At 46.7% G+C, this 19,169-nt stretch overlaps 1 protein-coding gene across 4 annotated transcripts in view; it reads left to right on the forward strand.

The window, feature by feature from the left end:
* The window catches only part of PRKG1 (protein kinase cGMP-dependent 1), a 358,823-nt gene that overhangs the window by 95,277 nt on the left and 244,377 nt on the right, over nucleotides 1-19,169 (forward strand). The window contains exon 1 of one of the 4 annotated variants that reach the window (XM_027692992.1): nucleotides 14,006-14,483. The exons of the other annotated variants lie outside the window; for them this stretch is intronic. Coding sequence (XP_027548793.1) covers nucleotides 14,402-14,483 — 82 coding nt within the window. The 5' untranslated portion in view covers nucleotides 14,006-14,401. Of the gene's footprint in view, nucleotides 1-14,005; nucleotides 14,484-19,169 lie in introns of those variants that run through there. 4 annotated transcript variants of the gene reach the window in all.

A 19,169-nucleotide genomic window follows, 5' to 3' on the forward strand; every position in this document is an offset into this window, starting at 1 on the left:
CTGGATTCACTGCAGAGTAAAATTGGAAAACACAGAGGACGAAGCAGCAGAAGTTGGAGATTCACATCTCAAAAGAGGGTTTTGCTTTGTGAGGGATTGTGTGAGACTCTGGGAATTGTCCCTGCTTTCGACATTTAATATTCCCCTCAATAACATGTTAATGAAGCTGGTAAAGTGCCCGTTTCAAGGCTACTTTTCTTCAGAAGGTCTAAATAAAAGTCACCATCTGCTACTAAATTACTGCAGAAAAACAAGTCTCCCTCTAATCCTGATTCCTCACTAAGCCTTGAGGTCATTCTGGTAATTGCTGACATTCCCTGAGCTCCTGTGTAAATTTTATGTGACCATAATTTCAGCAGAAGTTGTCCAGAGTCCCAGAGACTGGGAAGGTGGTGGAGGGGAAGCTGCTGGAGCTTCACTTTCCAGTGTGTGAGCAGTGGGGGCACAGAGTCCTTGTGTGCAGGGAATGCAGTTTTAAACATCACAACAGGACTAAACTGTGAATGTGGGAGCAGGGCAGCTGCACAGCTCAGGCATCATCTGTGTCCAAGCATTTGGGATGGGGTTTGTGGGGCTCCTCTGCACTTGGGTTGGATTTTGGTGTGTTTAATCCTTCAGCCTCTGCTCGTCCTCGTGAATCCGGCCCTCTGAGCACGTCAAAGCCCGTCTTGGCTTGGATATTTACATTATTTTTCCATATTTCTCTTTCACTGCTGACCTTCTGAGGGCCGCTTGGAATGAGAAGTCCATCATCTCCCTCTCTGCAAGCAAATTAAATGGTTGTTTGCCTTAACTGGCAGGGATTTGCAGCTGGCACCGAGAGCCTGCCCGCTCCATGCTGCCTGCATGTTATTTTTGCTGCTTCTGTGCTGGAAAGCCACTGTGTAGCTGTCATCTAGTTACACTCCTACGTGCCTTTGTGAGCTGCTGTGCCAGCTGCCAAACCCTGACTGGGAATTTTGATGGAACGCTGCTCCCTTGGCATCCCAATTGATACAGGGATTCAGGCAGCCGCTGATGCCTCAAAAGCAGAGGCAGTTTCCGAGCAGAGGTGGATGTAGCAGCACGAAAGGAAAGCTTTGTCCAGGGAGCTGAGTTCAGAGGGTGAAAACAGCAGCAAAAAGCACATTTTGGATGAGTTTTAAACTGTTTTGTGAGTAGACCCCCCTCATGCTCTGTGCAGGTGTGTATTCATGGATAATATGGAGCAGCTGCAGGGAGGAGGCTCCTGTTTGAGGGGAGGGGAAAAGGAGCAATTGTGGCTGTGACAGCTCCATGTCCACGTCTGATATCGCTGCCCAGGACACTGTGGAAGGGATGTTGGAGCTCATCAATGTGACACGTGGTGTTGCTCCTCCATCCTGACGTTTATTGGTGCTGGAGGAAGGGTCGGGACAACCCACGGGAATCTCGGAGCAATCTGGGGTGCAGGATATGGGAGAGGGAATGATCAGCAGTTTGGGGTGATGAGAAAGAGCCTGCTGAGCTCAGCTGGCAGGAGAAAATCCACGGCAGAGGGGAGGTTTTCCTTCTGTTAATTTTAGATTTCGTGTCCGTGTTTCCAGTTCGGAGTTTTCTTTTTTTACGTGTGGCTCGACAGAACGAGGAGTGATTCAGAGGAGCTGGGGAGTTGGGGCTGAATTAAGCTTTAGATAGACAATAAACAGCGATGGATTTGCCCCCCTGCTCTCCTTGCTATGAGATGTCTGTTGGGGTAGCCTGAGAAAAGGCTCTGACTCCCAAAATCTCCAGTGTCCTTCATCAGCCATTCCAGACAAGGGAAAGAAAAACACCTTCTCCTTTATTCCTCCAGCCCTAGCACTTATTTGGTCACTGTGGTCACTAATTAGTGGAAAGTCAAATGAGGATTAGCTAAGTAGAAGCAAGGTGAGGTGGAGTTCCAGCCCCTGGGGCTTTTGCTGCAGGCACAGCCCCAGCATGGGTGGTTGGAGAGGCTGTGGGCTCCCCATCCCAGGGGTTTTCCAGGATGTGGCTGCTCAAAGCCAACCAAAGCAAGGTGGGGCCCGGGCTCAGTTGAGGTCCATGAACAGGCTGATGATTCTGTGGTCATTTCTGTAGCGATCTCGTGGCAGTGGAGAAGGCAGCTCATGGAATCACAGAATATCCTGAGTCAAAGGGACCCCAAAGGATCATCCAGTCCAGCTCCTGGCCCTGCACAGACACCCCAACGATCCCACCCTGTCCCTCAGAGCGTTGTCCAAACCCTCCTGGAGCTCTGGCAGCCTTGGGGCTGTGCCCACTGCCCTGGGGAGCCTGGGCAGTGCCCAACCACCTTGAAACTGGACTCTCCCAAACCTTCCTTCGTGGCTCTTTGTGTGCATGGTCCATCTAGAAAACCCCCCTGTAGCTTCTTTTTAGCTTTCCATTCTCAAAAGCTTTAAAAGGTATTTTGTATTTCTCCTTGGGGTGGAGCAGACTGTGAGAGCTCTTATCTGGGTAATTCTTAGGAGCAGAAATGGTTTTGCAGAGAAACTGTTGTTACTAAATTATCCCGGGAGAGGCTTTTCCCAAGAGACCCACAAACCAACCATCTCCATTTTTCCATGAGTGTCAGTGATGTTGAGATTTGGAGCAGGTTTGGTGTTCCTGTGCTTGCACAACTTCCAGGCTCCCCTGGTCTGAGAGGGACAGGGAAATGTCTACCTTCCATATCCACTCCTTTTAAATGAGCAAAGCTGTTCCCAAGAGAAAAAGGTACCAACCCCAGAGAAGAGCAAGAGGTGTCAAGCACCAGCTTGTGTGAAAAGGAGGGAGAGTTTTGGAGAAGAGGTAGGGAAAAAAACCCTCCAAGTGCTGTTTTGGGAAACACCTGGGGCTGCATTTTCTGCTTCCTGCCCAAATTATTGCAGGTAAGGTCTCCTTTGGAAGGCAGGCACAATGGATCCAGGGATAAAGCTTGGTGCCCATCACTGGCAAGGTATCCAGGTGCTGGATATCACCACAAAAAGTAAATCTGGCTGGATTATACTTCAGGGTTTCTTGGGAATGCATTGTGTGCCACAGGAACAAATGGCGTTTACCAGGGTGGGAGGTTTTTTTCCACATCTCATCTGTTGATGTTCCTTCCAAAGTTTGGGCACTGTTAACATCAGCATTTTCCTATGGGAAAAAAATGGAAACAGAACATGGATATTACATAAGAAAGGAAAATAAAACACCCTTCAGAACAAGTGCTTTTATTTGTCACTTAATGCCTGTGAAAACGAGCAGTGAGTGAGCACAAATGTCCAGAAAATAAGTGTTCTGAAGCTTAAAAAATGTAACTTACTGCAGACTGATTTAGGAATTCAATGTAGTAGTTAAGATGCCAAAAATCAAATATTCCACAGGAGTTTTGTGCCTGAACTGAATTTACTGAGCACAATGTATTAAAAAGCTCTAGTCTAAGCATTATCTCACCCTCAGAGAAGAAAAGCCTTCTATTCTGACTCTGTGCCTCCAAGGACCCCTTGCTTCAGTTCATTTTTAAGGTCACTGATATTATTTCATTTGCATTCCCAGTCAGAAATGCCATAAATTGTTTGATCAAAAGCCTTCCTACTTTTTCAGTTCTTCCCACTCGTTTTATGTAATCTGGGGTTTGGTATTTTTGGAAAGCCTGTTCTGCCTTGCTGTGTCTTGCACTGAAATCCTCTCCCAGGGTGGGAGTCCACGGAGATTCAGGGCCTCAGAAACCCAGACAGGCAGAGCCAGTGTCCCCAGAGAAACAAGGAGGCTTTTGTGCAGGGCATGTCCCTATTTACCTAAAGGTTATGGATTTTGGTGCTAATTTTGTGTCCATCTTGGAGAAAGATCTTGTTGATCTTCCTGTGAGCATTCATTTCACAGCCAAATGTGTCTTTCCCTGCAAACCTCGGAGGCTGGGATGGAAAAAGAATTGCTGTAATAAATGGCTTTGCCTGGCACTGCCTGAAATATTTCTGTGAATAGTATTTCTGTAAAAAAATTTTCTTAGGAAAGTAAAAAAAAAAAATCTACTCAGAGGTCTGCAGTGCCAAGAGAATTGTTAATACCAGAGGTTATAGAATCATGGAATGGTTTGGGATGGAAGGGACCTTAAAGATCACCCTGTTCTACCCCCTTCCACTAGCCCAGGTTGCTCCAAGCCTCATCCAACCTGGCCTTGGACACTTCCAGGGATCCAGGGGCAGCCACAGCTTCTCTGGGCAACCTGTGCCAGGGCCTCCCCACCCTCACAGGGAAGAATTTCCCCCCAATATCCCATCTAACCCTGCCCTCTGGCAGTGGGAAGCCATTCCCCCTTGTCCTGCCACTCCAGGCCCTTGGAAATAGTCTCTCCATCATTTTTTTGGTCAGCTCCCTTTAGGTACTGGATCTCCTTTCTTCTCCTTGTTTGGTAGCCTGAAGTTCTCATCCTGACACAAATCCATCAGCAGGAATTCCAGTCTAGATAATAATAGAAATGCAATTTTAGAGGAAGAGAGAAGCAGAACTAAGTGTCACAGCATTGCTTCCAGCTGATGGAAACATGGAAAATAATAGAAATCACACAAGGAAAACCAAACCCCTCCTTCCCAGAAAGGCAGAATTAGCACAGCAATGTGCTGGGTTGGAACTGAACTTCTCAGGTTTCCTGCTTATGGAAAAAAGGAGAGGCTGGAGAGCTGGGTTACAAACCCCATGGGCTGTGATGTATTCGGGCACTTGTGGTGTTGCTTTTCTCCAGACCCGAAGATCTTTGCTTCAGATCTGAAACGTGTTTTTGGTGCTGTAGTCGGGAAATAACATTTTTTGGGATGATTGAAGACTTTCCTGCGGTGGGAGCTGGCTGACAGTGGGCACTGCCTCTCCCCTGTGGCCTCTTGCTCTTGGCTGTTTTCTTTTATTACTTGTTTTTCCTGGCAGAGAGGAAAAATCTCCACGGCCTTTTCAGGGACAGTGAAGGCAAAAAAACTCATTGTGGCCTTCCAGGGCCTGGAGGGGGCTTGGAAAAAGAGGAGGGAGTGACTTTTTACCCAGGCAGGTGGTGACAGGACAAGGGGGAATGGGTTTAAATGGAAAGATGAGAGATTCAGAGTAGAGATTGGGAAGGAATTGTTCCCTGTGAGGGTGGGGAGGCCCTGGCACAGGTTGCCCAGAGAAGCTGTGGCTGCCCCTGGATCCCTGGAAGTGTCCAAGGCCGGGTTGGAGCAACCTGGGCTAGTGGGAGGTGTCCCTGCCCACGGCAGGGGGTGGGACTGGGTGACTTTCACCATCCCTTCCAACCCAACCCATTCCATAATTCTGTGCCTGCAGATTCCAGGAGTGACAGCAGAGATCCACACCAAGAGCTTACACCCAAATTCAGTGTGGACAGGAATTAAAGGGAATCTCCTGTTAAGGAACCAGTGTTTCTGGAAGTGCCCCTGACTTTCACATTTAAGAGACCAGGGTTGTTTTACAACCTGTAAATGGATTTTGGTTACCTCAGGCTGTCCTTTCACTGGGAAACAGGGCTGCTCTCTGTGCTAGAATTTAAATACCTCTTGTTTCTACATTCAAGTGCAACAATAGCGTTGTTTAAACAGGATTTCAAGATGGATGTCTCAGGTATCCTTCCCTCCTCTGATTTTATATGGAATTTTTCTCTGACTTGTCCAGGGGGAGAACAGTTTGTCTGCAACGTGAATCAAGAAAAATTTTGGCAGGCATCCCTGTGGAAAGGGCACTTCAAAATCTGATCCACGTGAAGTCTTTGGCTATGCAGCTGTTTAAAGTGAGAGAATAGGCTGAATAACAACTTCCACTTGCAGATTTCTTGGCTTAAAAGTATATATTTTAAGCAAACTGTTTCGTAGTTAATATTTTATTCTTGATTTCTTTTTTATTTTCTTAAAGAAAGGGTAGATTTTGATGTGCTTTACATTTATCCCGCTGAATTCCTTTGTTCTTAGTTCTCAGAGCTATTTGGTGCGTTTCTAAATCTTGCCTTCCTTCTTATATTACATATGGAAGAGCTCTGAGTTTAGGAGGAGGACTATATATGGAATATACTCACGGAAAGGAAAATAAACCCAAACCGAAAATCCTTGGATCCCCTTTGGCTCCAAATGGTGTTTTTAAACGATGGCAGAAAAGTTTCAGGTCTGGATCCAAGAGCAACACAGCAGTTACTCCACGAAATGGCTGCTCTGCCATGGATAAGACGCATCCCGGGGTCGCCCGCAGGACGGGCCTGGCTTTGGTGCTGCTGAGGGAAATTAATGACAGACAGATGTTTTACCCAAAGCACTTTTCTGTCTGCATCAAAAGCTGAATTGATGCTGTCTCTGGCAGCTCCTGGAGCCAGCGGAGCCGTGTTTCATGTTGGTGCCAGGCCTGATGTCAGAGGTGCTCGCAGGGAGCACTCCCTGCTCCTCACCTTTGGCACTCACCTGCAGCCTTGCCACGGTGCTCCTGATTGCCAGGAAAGGATTTTCGGTGCTTTTGATGTAATCCCCTCAGAACCTCCCCTTTCTGGAGGCGTGAAATGGGGTATTTTTGAAACAAGTGTGCCGTGTGGGTGTTTTTGGGCAGCAGGGGTGCTGATGACACTGTCAGACTTGAGCTAAGGGTGTGAGTAGTAACACAGAGTGGGAAGGGACCCACAAAGATCATGGAGTCCAACTTCTGGCCCTGCCCAGGACACCCCAACAATCCCACCCTGTCCCTCAGAGCGTTGTCCAAACCCTCCTGGAGCTCTGGCAGCCTTGGGGCTGTGCCCACTGCCCTGGGGAGCCTGGGCAGTGCCCAACCACCCTCTGGGGGAAGAACCTTTCCCTGAGATCCAACCTGACACAGCTCCATGAGCAGAGAGAACTCGTTTGTAAAGTCTTATGTTGTAGAAACAGAGAAAAAACCACAATGACTGATTAAAATCCCAGCTCAGCACCTGAGCAGCACAAACAGTGGAACGTCTTCCCCCGGGAGAAGGCAGAAGAGGAATAAACTGGCTGGTTTTTGGCGCAGGGATTTTTGAGGCTGCTTCTGCAATCTCAAAACTTCGGTGCAGAATCAATTATGAAGAAAACAAACAGGCCCTGAGAGAGGAAAACATCATTACTGTAAAGCTACTTCATTACGTATCGATTGCTCGGCGTCCCCACTGTCAGCGTTTCCTTCCCCGTGCCCTGTCCAGAGGAATGGGGAGGAATCCAGGAATCCCTCCGTGCCTGTGGACAAGCTGAGGTTTGCCTGATTAAATCAGGTATATTTACTACTCCAGGGTAATCAAAGGACACGATTTTCAGTTCAGTATTGGGGTGTAGCGGAGTAGTTTTGATTTCGTTTGGTTAAAGAACATATTTGGTTAAATAACTTATTTGGTTAAAGAAACTTTCTTCATGGAGCTCTTCCTGGCCTTCTTTGGGAATGATTCTGAATGTTGGGCTGTTCCCTAAACATGGGGGAAGGATTTGTGTCCCACATCTTTGTGTCTAAAGTTAATTTGCTTTAATTTTCCCAGGTGTCCCCATGACTCTGATTTTTTTTCTGAGAGCAAGAGGAAGATTCAGACAAGTGTATTTGTGTCAAAGCCCACCTGAGCATGGGGAAATCTATACAAACAGGCTGTGTAGACTTCACCTGTTGCCTGGAGTTTTCCAGTGCTTTTTCCATGTGTTTTGGCGTGTTATTTTCAGGGATTGGCTGTGAGGCAGCATTTTGGATTCGGCTTTTATTTCATTGGGAATCCCTAATAAAAAATTGTTCTGATAGGAAACATCAAGCTGTGTAAACAGTTTCAGGCTTTTAGAAATGTCTGTTGATCCTTTACATGTCTGAAAAGGGGATCGATTATCGAGGGCACCCTTTCCCTCTCAGATGTTTTTAAGTCTCCTGGTGCATTCAGGAGGTGACACAACGTGAAAGTCAGATGTTAATTTGGAAAGTCTTGGCAGAAGCAGAGCCTGGTGAGCCCAGTCCAGTGGGACAGCAGAGCACCTCGGGACTTGCATGTTTTTTTCAGCTGCTTGATGGTTTTGAAGGCTTTGGGTATTTTATTCTGAATTCTAATACAGTCACTCTCTTCCAGCTTTTTTTTTTTTTTCCCCAATTTCATGGCATGTCTTGTTGGTTTAATAAATTGCCTGAGCACAAAAGAGAGCCCTGTTTGGATATTTATGTTATCATTTCCCTGCGCTTGAGCAAACACTTCCTTCAGCCCAGAAATACGTGGTAATTGGCAAATATACTGAGAAACGTTATAGAAAACCAGGTCGTGTTTATTTGGGTGAAAGACACGAATGTTTCCCCTCCAGTCTCCTGGTTCCTCCTGTCTTATTGAAATAATTAAATAGAGTTTGCAGAGGGGAGGGCTGGATGGGTCCCTCCTGTGAGCCTGCTGACGTTTTTAACGTGCCTTTTTTCGGCTGTGGGGCCGGTGCAAAGCAAACAGGGAGAAAAGGCGTCTCTCCGGTGCCTTTTGCATTCCGTGGAGGTAATTGAAAGACTTTGAAAACTCTGGTTTTCATTAGGAGGGAAAGAAATTCCAATTTATTGAATCATTTTTTTGTTTGCAGGTTGATGAAATAGCTTATTTGTTCAACCAAATGCCAAGAGGCATCTGCAGTCCCGATAACCCAAGACATTAGCTCTGCTCAGACATTATTTTTGCTTACAGTCAGGAGAATAGAAATTTGACAGGGGAATAATGTGTTTTAATGAAGTATTCATCACTTCTCCCCATTTTTCATCATTAAAACATCCATTTCAATTTAGAAATGGACCTGAAAAGTCATGAAATCCATCATGCAGAACAGATGGTTTTCACTGCAGATGGAAAAAATTCAAGCTGTTCCTAAACATCAGCCTGCGTATTTTAAGCAATTAACTGCTTTTCTGGAGGTATAATGGGTCAATTCCTTATTTTTTTTGATGGCAGAGGGTTAGTTGCCCGTAGTGATTAACTTCAGATTTTGTTTTTAAACCAGCTAAATGAAGTTCATATTTAAAACACTGCATTTGATTAAACACAAGGTACATAATTTCAGCAGAGTTTTGGGGTAGGTAAGAAGACTCTTGGCATTTTTATGGGTTTACTTTATGCATTCTGAATGAAGAAAAGACACTTGTTTGTTTTTAAATCAAAATCATTCCTTTTTTTACAACCAGGAGTTGTGTTTCTGTCTGGGATTTGTATCCTCTAATGCTCCTGGCTGCCTGCAGCCACGTGGGCTAAGCGGGATGAGAAGGCGCATGAGACCTTCAATGTACAGTGTGGATTTCTCTGGGATATGATCTGGTGCAGGTGCCTTCCTGATGCCTGACCTCTTCATTTTCAAAGAGTTCTCCACTTGGCAGCTCTGTCAGGTCTTTCCCACCTCTTTTCTGGGTATCACTGTGGTCGTTCTTCACCCGTAGCTTTCTCCAGACCAGCGAGGACTTCTCGAGACTCCTCTTCTTTTGTGGGCCACAGTCATAGTGGAGTTTTCCATCCAAGTCCCCTTTTCCTCTGGACGAGATTCTCCTACTGGTTTCCCACTGCTTCTCGTGGACTTGGGAGGACAGGTTGTGATGACTCTGTTTCCTTACGAGGAGCGTTAATTAGCCCGTTGTTTATTTGTTGTGATGCTCATTGCACTTGCATTTCCCATATGGTTCTGTTTATCAGGAGCATGACCTGGAGGAGGTGATATATCTTCATCCATATTTTTATATATAATCTTTTTATCCACCTACAGCAAAGCAGTTGAGGGTCACTAATGAGATTTCATGAGGTGAAAGGAGACAGACTTTTTACATGGGGGCATAATGACAGGACAGGGGGGAATGGCTTCCCACTGCCAGAGGGCAGGGTTAGATGGGATATTGGGAAGGAATTCCTGACTGTGAGGGTGGGGAGGCCCTGGCACAGGTTGCCCAGAGAAGCTGTGGCTGCCCCTGGATCCCTGGAAGTGTCCAAGGCCAGGTTGGACGGGGCTTGGAGCAACCTGGGCTAGTGGGAGGTGTCCCTGCCCATGGCAGCGGGTGGAAGGAGATGAGCTTTAAGGTCCCTTCCATTCCAAACCATTCTGGGATTCTAAAGCATGTAGAATATGCCTGGGCTGCTCTGTCTGACCTGGACTGGTGGATGGGTCTGAGAGCTGGAGACAGGAGGGGATCCTGTTGCTCACAGTTGGGGTGTGACCCTCTGGTGAGGCTTGTTCAGGCAGGACTGATCCATACCCTGTGTTAGGGAAGTCTGAGGTTTGCAGTGTCAACATCTGCATAGCTCCCATGGCAAGGACTGCTGGCACAATGTTTAATTTTCATGGAATTGGAGCAGGTGCTCCTGACTGGAGCTTTTAGAAGTGGAGATTGCCTTTCCTGTTGGCGTGATTGCTGTGATGTGACACACACCATGGGAAACATTTGGCATTGCGTTTTATTCTCCAGGAGAATCCTTTCAGGAGCCTTCCTAAACTTTTTTTGTGGGGCTTTAGAGCTTCCTAATAACATAGAAACAAGGAGTCATGGAGTGGTTTAGGTTGGAAAGGACCTTGAAGTTTGTCTTGTTCCACTCCCTGCCATGGTCAGGGACACCCTTCATAGGTCCAGATTGCTCCAAGCTGGAACACAGGGGGCAGCCACAGCTCCTCTGGGCAACCCGTGCCAAGGCCTCACCACCCTGACAGGGAAGAATTCCTTCCCAGCATCTGATCTAAACGTGCCCTCCTTCATCTTAAGGCCATTCCCCCTCGTCCTATCACTCCATGCTCTTGTGAAAAGTCCCTCTCCAGCCCTCTTGGAAGCCCCCTTTATTAGGTACTGGAGACGCTTGGGATCTGTTTGAAATCTTTCAAATCAGTGAGATCTGTGACATCATCTAATCTTTCATTGGTGAGAGCTTTTAAATTTGCCACGTTGCCAGACTAGTTCACCTGCTGTGTCAGTGAGACTTTGCCACCACAACCAAGACTGGATTTGGCCCAAGATGGTTTTATGCAAGACAAGGTCCTTTGTTTTGTGAGAGCTCCAGATCAGCTTCTGGCTTATATAAAGATTTAAGCGGCGGATGCTGTGGCAAGAGCGATTTATAGGCTTCCAACTCTATTTCTGAATTGAAAATCCGCAGAGGTGCTTTATATTCCGTGTTCATCAGCTCCCAGAAGATTAAATATGTTTTTTGTAGTATTCCAGACAGCGTGACCCCTCTGGATTGTAAAATCCATCCAGGGTGCAATATTTCCCAGGGCTGTGCCTTCTCTGCAGGCCAGGTGCATTTTCTGATGGATAAATGCTTTGCTGTCCCTTTGTCCCAGCAGTATCAGCCGTGCTCCAGCCATGGTTGGGGAGCAGACACGGGGCTGGAGCTCATGAAGAAAGTAGACTTGACATCTAAGTCTTTCAACAGAGCTGAAGCAGCTCCCTGTGAAATCCAGAGATGAGTTTCATTTGCATTTTTAGGCGAGCTGGCATCTGTTTCACCTATTAAAGCCAACGTTTCAAATAGTTTTTTCCGGCAGTGCTCCTGTCTGACAGGCTCCAAATCCAAGAGATTTCAAAGGATTGTTGCCCAGCTCTGCCACCTCCTCGGCAGGGTGAGGATGGGGCTCTGAATGAGGCTGCTCCCCATGCTGCCCTTCTTTCTTCTCAAGACCCAAGACATTTCTATTCCTGTTTTTAGGATGGTAATTCTCAGAGCAGTAGGAGGGATTTGGTCATGTTGGTTGGAGGACATCATAGAATACCCTGAGCTAGAAGGGACACACAGGGATCATCCAGTCCAACCCTGCACAGACACCCCAACAATCCCACCCTGGCCCTCAGAGCATTGTCCAAACCCTCCTGGAGCTCTGTCACCCTTTGGGGCTGTGCCCACTGCCCTGGGGAGCCTGGGCAGTGCCAACCACCCTCTGGGGGAAGAACCTTTCCCTGAGATCCAACCTGACCCTGCCCTGGCACAGCTCCAGCCATTCCCTGGGTCCTGTCACTGTCACAGGGAGCAGAGATGGAGCTGCCCCTTGGGAAGAGCTGTACCCCCTGGTGAGGTCTGCCCTCATTCTCCCCTTCTCCTGCTGAACACCCCAAGAGACCTCAGCTGCTTTCCCTCTAGATCCTTCACCCTCTTTGTAGCCCTCCTTTGGATGTGTGAAAGCTGTTAGATTTGGGACAGAAGGGCTGGTTTTGCTTTGGACCTTAGACCTGCTGCTGATCTACCATTTGATATGGAGAATACTTGGGATTTGGGCATCCATGCTGAGAGTGGGTTAAACCAGTGCTGCCACCACGCTCTTCTACCCTTGCTGACACAGGAAAACTGAATTTCATCTGCAATGGAGAAGTGATTTTTTTGTCAAGCGTAGAACTTTTCCATTCTGAACATGCCCTTTGACACCAGCAGAAGTCCTACTTATAAGACTAAGCAGTTGAATAGGTTAATAAGTCTAAAAGTGCAGATTAGATGAAGTTTTGGGTTTGGTCCAGAGCTGTAGGAGCTGTACTGAATTAAAAAAAAAATAAGCTGCTCTAATCACAACAGAATCATGGAATGGTTTGTAAGGGCCCTTAAACACTGTCTTATTCCACCCCCTGCCATGGGCAGGGACACTTTTCCACTAGACCAGGCTGCTCCAAGCCCCATCCAACCTGGGGCTAAACACTTGCAGGGATGGGGCAGCCACAGCTTCTCTGGATGACAAATAGAAGGACTTAAGGCAGCGTTTGGTATCCCAGAGGAGGAAAAAAGCAATTTGAAATCCTTTTCAATTGTACAGAGAGAGATGTGAGTATTGGTTAAGTGTCAGATCAGCCATTCCCATTCTGCTGGTGGTAGTGAGGAGCCCTTAAGTTACTACAGACTTCACTGGAGATATAAACAACAGATCAATAGTCAGAAAGATCTGTGTGGACAGCGCCGGCAGCTCGTAATGAAAATCAAATTCAACTTCCCCTTGGATTTCCAACTTCCCAAATGCCAGTGATTCTTATAAGCAAGAAAAGGATGGATCATTTGTGCAGTTTACATGTTGCTGGGATTATTTCCGGTGATTTGCTGGGAAGGTGAAATTTTTTTTCCCTTTGCTTTGAGCATTTTGCTGCAATCTTGGACTGCAAAATGCAGGCTATGCAAGAAGAGCCACAGCTGGAGAAGAGCTGAAAATACCTCTCTGTACACAAAGATTGGATGTGCTGGTGTAACATCTTAGCAATTAGTCACGACTTAAATGAAATAAATACCAAATCTAAAAACACCCAGAAACAGGCATCAGGTAAATGCTACACTTGGATTTAGTTTATGTTCTTTAAATTGCCCCAGGGGGATTAATAAATCCTGCAAGCATTAGGCATAAGGGCCATAGAGAGGCAGGAATGTCATATAATTTCTGGATTTTTCTTTGTGCTAAGAAGCCGATAGCCTTCATAACTGAAATATTATAGCACTGCATCAAATCCACTTTCAAGCTCACTAAACAAAAGGCTTCTGCACATCTTGACTGCTGTATCCTTGTAAGTTTTGACAGGCAGATGTAGAGCAAACGGCACCAAAAGAAGTGTGAGCACTAAACCTCCTTCTCCAGTTACTACACTCACTCAAAATTCCTGATGTATTTGAAGTATGTAAACAATCTTTCAATGAATGAAACTAGAGGGGCATATTTATTCCCCAGTAGCTTCAGAATTCCCAGGGAAGCAGTGGAGTCATCATCCCTGGAAGTGTTCAGAACCCACGTGGATGTGGCACTTGGATTAGTGGTGAACACAGTGGTGGTGCTGTGTTGACGACTGGACTTGATGATCTTGGAGGTCTTTTACAGCACCGATGATTCTATGATTCTTTGCACTTATTTTTAATATTTTGATCTGTAAACAGAAAGCATTTCTGCGTTTTTTTTCCTTGAAAAACGAGCAGGAATTCAGAAATCACCGGACTCGCAAAAACCATTTACTTTTTGAAGTCTAAAGCTTGCTAAATTATTCCCAGAAGCGTATTTTATGAGCGTGGGCCCCCTGTTGAACACAGAGACACTGAGCCTTGCTGGGGGCAGGGCTGTGCTCCATCTCTTCTCCCCCGTGAGCTCCTGGGTTGTAGCTCAGGGGAGTTGGACGTTCCTCCAAGGATGGGATTTTTGCCTCAAGATCTCAACCCCCAAAGTTGTTATTTAATGACTGACTGTGGGCGTTAAACCTCAAGACATTAAACCAGAGTTTCAGAACAGTTTGTTTTGCTGCTGTTCCTCATCAGTGGCAGTGGAGGACACAGACCCTCAGGTGGGAGAAGGTCCATCCTGGTCCAGTCACGGCTTTGTGGGCTCCTGCAGGTTATTGCCGTGGTTTTCTGCTCCTTTCTAATTAAACATTCTGGCCAGCCAAAGAGATTTCTAGACTGGCTGAAGTGCTTCCAGACTCAGGGAACGTGGGGCAGCAGGATTTTTGGTGATTAAGAAGGTTTGAAATAAGAGCTTGAAACGGAGGGAAGGAAATGGCGCTGTCTCTCTGCTCTGTGTTACGAGTACCAACGCCAGCGGGCAGCCTCACACACACCAACACTGAGAGAAAACAAGGTGAGTTAGGGTTTTTTTCCTCCTTCTGGCCCATCATTCAGTCATAGATTTCACAAAAGATGAGGCAAAACCCATCTGTCAACAGCAGAGCAAAAAACCCATTTCGAAGCGATGAGGGCTTTGTTAAATCATTGATCTCCTGAAGGAACAGTGTTAATACATCTCTAATGGTATTATTTTATCTAAATAATAAACAAAAAACCTGCAGGGTTTGGCAGGAGGCCCCTAAAATGTTCGTTTTGGGGCTCAGTGCCTCCCGCTTCACAAAATGGCGGCTGGAGGGGGGATCCACTGGGCGCCATTTTGTGTCGCGGGCGCCATTTTGTGCCACAGACGCCATTACGGGCCCCTTCTCTGAGGGGATTCCAGCGCGTCTGCTGTTGGCTTCAACGAGGCAGTTTAAATAGTGAAAACATTAGTAATAATTTTAAAATCGTGATCTTTTTCTGGAAGCCTGAAAGAAGGACAGTGCACTCTCACTGAAGAAAAGTGGTAGGAATAATAGTTTATGGATTAATCTGGCGGTTTTGGGTACCTGGTGGCTGCGTCTGTGAGGAGGTGTTTCCAGGCCACTGCTGGAGGGCACCCAATAACACCCACTGGCTGAGATGCCTTTTATTTCCCATGTGTTGACCCACAGTCAGTATATAATAGTAGAAAATGATAAAAAATGTATTTTTTTCAATAGATCTGAAATCAGCCCTTTATGTTGCCGTTTCCTACTCTTGGAAGGCAGCACTGAGAAGGTGGTTTTGTGGCAAGGCTGGGTTTGGGTTTCCTCATTCAGGATACAGCTGATGATTGTGGTATTATCTGGTGCAAATCAAAGTGCTGAATCCCACGCTATAGAGTCACAGAATACCAGAGTGGTTTGGGTTGAAAGGGACGTTAAGGATCATCTCATTCCCCTCACCCCTGCCATAGGCAGGGACACCTCCCGCTGTCCCAGGTTGCTCCAACCTGGCCTTGGACACTTCCAGGGATCCAGGGGCAGCCACAGCTTCTCTGGGCAACCTGTGCCAGGGCCTCTCCACCCTCACAGGGAAGGATTTCTTCGTAACATCTGCCCTAAATTTCCCCTTTCAGTGGGAAGCCATTTCCCTGTGTGCTGTCTGAACATATAAAAAGTTCCTCTCCCTCTGTTTTATAAACCGCTTCTCAGCTCTGGAAGGGGTTCTAAGGTCTTCCCAGAGCCTTCTTTTCTCCAGGCTGAAGTCCCCCAGCTCTCCCAGCTGTCAGACACCCTGTGTTGGTGTTGCTGGTGTCTCCAGTGCAGTCCATTGTTCGAGCTGTGTGGGTTGTGCCCCAGCAGGGAAAATGAGCAGGACCCAACATTGGCCTTATACCCTCATCTGTCCAGAGGCGCTGGTTACTCACACAAAGCTCCTCCTCCTGTCTGGGGAGATAATGGGATTGCCTTCCCTCTTCCTTCCTGGAGAACAGGACTTGATACAGATTTCCTCTGTGCTTTGAAATGGATGGAGCTTCTCCATTGTTCAGAAACCCTCAGTCCTGCAACTCAGAGCGTGGATCCGGCCTTCCGAGGCCATGGGTGACATTAATAAACCATGACATTTGGGTCCCTGCTCTCCCCTTTCATTACTTTCAGAGGGTTTGTTGCTGCAGTGAAGAACCAGCAGGTCCTTTGCACTGTTGCTCATTACCGGGAGCTCACGTTGGGAGGGGGAGGTGGAAACCTGGCAGCACAAACTGTGCATCAGGGAAGCTTTCTGTCATTTCCAGACCTTTTCTGCAAAGTGTAGGAAAAGGCTGATGAACAATATCTTAGCTTAGCTCACTGTGGCCAGGGTTGAAGGACCTGAGGGTGGCTCTGGGCTTCATATCAAATATTTAGTTATCGCTCCTGTTTGGTCTGATGTGAGTCTCTCCAAGGTCACCAGCCTCTGGACTGAGAAAAATCTTGAAACCTTATTTTTTGCCAGCTTTTTCAGTAAGATCAGTCCAATGCAAACAATGGCTACATGGTTCAATGCCCACCACTTCAAATTTTTAATAAGCCCACACCAGTTTTTAACTCTGAGAGACTCTGGAAAGCCTCAGGCCTCCGGAGAGTTTTCCCTCTGTATTCATGTATATCCAAGCTGATCTCTTAGTTGAATTCCTCCCTTTAAATTGTTCGTGTGTCTCGTTTGCAGCCAAGCTTGGAAGTAAAAACACTGAAGGAATAAACTATTTCTACCTTGGCAAAAATTTAGGAATAGCGGCAATCGTGCAAGAGAGCTTTTTCTCCAAGGATTTCCAGTCTGGTGTGGAGATCAAAGGAGCCTTGATAGACACTTGAGCTCCTGGATGCTTATCTGGATGAAACTGAACCTCTAAACCGGTTCAGCTTTTCAGAACACTAATTCACAGGAAATATTTATTGTTGTAAGGGCAAAAAAAAAAATCCCCTAGAGTTTACTTGTAAGTGACTGTTTTCCAAAAGAAATATTCCACAGCTGAGAAAGTAGAGCATGAAAATGACTTCCACACTAAGGCATGAATTTCTTGGTTTTTCCCATCTTCTTCTTAACCCCACAGGGACCTTATAAGCCAATTACACACATGTTTTTCCTTCCTCTAAAAGCTTTGCTAAAACTCAGGATATTGTAGAGCTGGGTAGGAGAATTGCACGCTGGAGTTGACTCTGGGCGTGAAGATGTGGCCACTTCTGTTTGTTGTAATCTTTAAAAAGCACCGAGAGCAGCAAACAGCACATTGGCTCCTGCTCTGCTGTGCTCCCTGTAAGTACACGATGGTCACAGAATCAAGGAATGGTTTGAGTGGGAAGGGACCATAAAGCCCATCCAGTTCCACCCCCTGCCATGGGCAGGGACACCTTCCACTAGCCCAGGTTGCTCCAAGCCCCATCCAACCTGGCCTTGGACACTTCCAGGGATGGGATGTCACCTGCCTTGGCTTAGTTTAGGTTTAGGGGATGGCTCTTGGAAGTGTAATGAATTCCAAATGTTAACTGGGAGAGCAGAGCAGATGCAGTCCAGTTTTCAGTTGCTGTGGGTGTCCTTTGCTGTGTAATCCCAGGGGAATAGAGCAAATCCTTGTGGGCTTCTGAGTGCCATCCCTCTGCTCACCTGCAGCCTGAAACACTGATTAACTTGTAAACCTGTGGAGGCAGGGAAACTCCAAGGTGTTTAGATCTGATTTAGATTTCCTCTCATGAATTCCCTGTCCCTGTGGCAAACCTGGCAGCCTTTCCCTGGCATCCTCCCTGTGCCCATCCACGGAGCAGAGCATTTTCTCCCCAAGCCACTGGTGGGACTTGCACACGTGAAACCCTTAATTTCCCTTCTAGTCCCCAAAAAACAAGAAGCAGAAGCAACGACCTGGCCTTGGACTGCTTAGGGATTTGCAGATATTAAACAGGATATGAATTTCATGCAGGCAGTTTGCTGGAAGCAAGTGCAAAGTGAACAGGGGTATTAAATGCTGCAGCTCAGCTCCTCCTCTGTTGGGCGAACTCTGGTTAAAATTAGTCCCTAGGAACATGTTTGTATTTACATCTCCTGGAGATGAAGACTTGAGGTCAGTGTTTGAAAAATGCACAAATGGTTTGGGAGCGTGGGGGACTTTTTAAGAAATGATTATGTGTGCCAATCATCTTCAGGGGTGTTTAGGGAGCACCTCCTGGGGTTTGTCTCAGCTGGGAATGCCCAGAAAACATGTGAATCCTTCCTTGCCTGGGGACTGTGGTTTGCTTTTGCTATTAGTACTGGCTCACTGGGCTTTTCAGAGGATGGTCAGCAAAATACAAGCTGATTCCTTTTTGAAATGTTTGAAGTTGGATTGATCTTGTTTTTCAACCCTGGGTTGACTCAAGTCTTGGAGGCTTTTGATGCTCTGATCTGATGTGTATGATCAGGTTGTCTTTCAGGATACAGCCAGAAGGACTAAATACTCTTGAGTGCTTGGTGAAACCTGTTTGAGCACAAACCTCATGTTGGACAAGCCTCATTTGGTCCATCTGGAATTCTGTCCATGGAGTTTAATGTGTTTTATGCTCACTGCTCTTTCAATGCTGTGTGAGGGAACACCAAGCTGCGAACTCGTGTAGGTGTTTTAGCAGAGCATTTGGGTTCTTGCATCGAGTTCAGCTGCATGAATGTGCGTGGTGTTCCTTAAGGATGCTTTAGGCTGCCCTAGATAGATCCATCCCAGGGAAAACAGAGAGGTTCTCAAGTGTGAGACATGCCTGGGAATGCTGCAGGAACGTTGGGTGGGAAGTGAGCAATGAGTGTTGAACGACCTTTCTTTGGAATAAGCGTAACACAAAACTAATGGCAAATGGCTCGAACATAAGCGTGTCTAATTGAATAAATACTTGAAACCTTTACAGGGAGCGTCCCTTGGAACACATCTGGTTATTTGAATGATAAACTTTTGCAGGCTTATTAATGCACACTTGGTAGGAGTGTCCCAGGAGAAGCCTGTTTATGTGGATCCCGCTTTCTGTTGCCATGAATATGGATTGCCATGAAGTCGGCTCTGTCACGAGGTCCTCCCGTAGGCAGCTCCCCCGGGATCATGGGCAGGCTGGCTGCTGGAATTTTACCTTTCTATCTATGCTCTGTGGAGCTGCTGAGGCTGGGAGTGCTCCCTTGCCCCGGCCTCTTGGCGTGGGAAACAAAATGGAGCAGGTGGAGTGTCCCTTGTGCTTCCATTGTCTGG

The sequence above is a fragment of the Neopelma chrysocephalum genome, unplaced genomic scaffold, assembly GCF_003984885.1.
Source record: "Neopelma chrysocephalum unplaced genomic scaffold, ASM398488v2 Primary Assembly neopelma1_89, whole genome shotgun sequence".
Taxonomy (NCBI): Eukaryota; Metazoa; Chordata; class Aves; order Passeriformes; family Pipridae; genus Neopelma; species Neopelma chrysocephalum.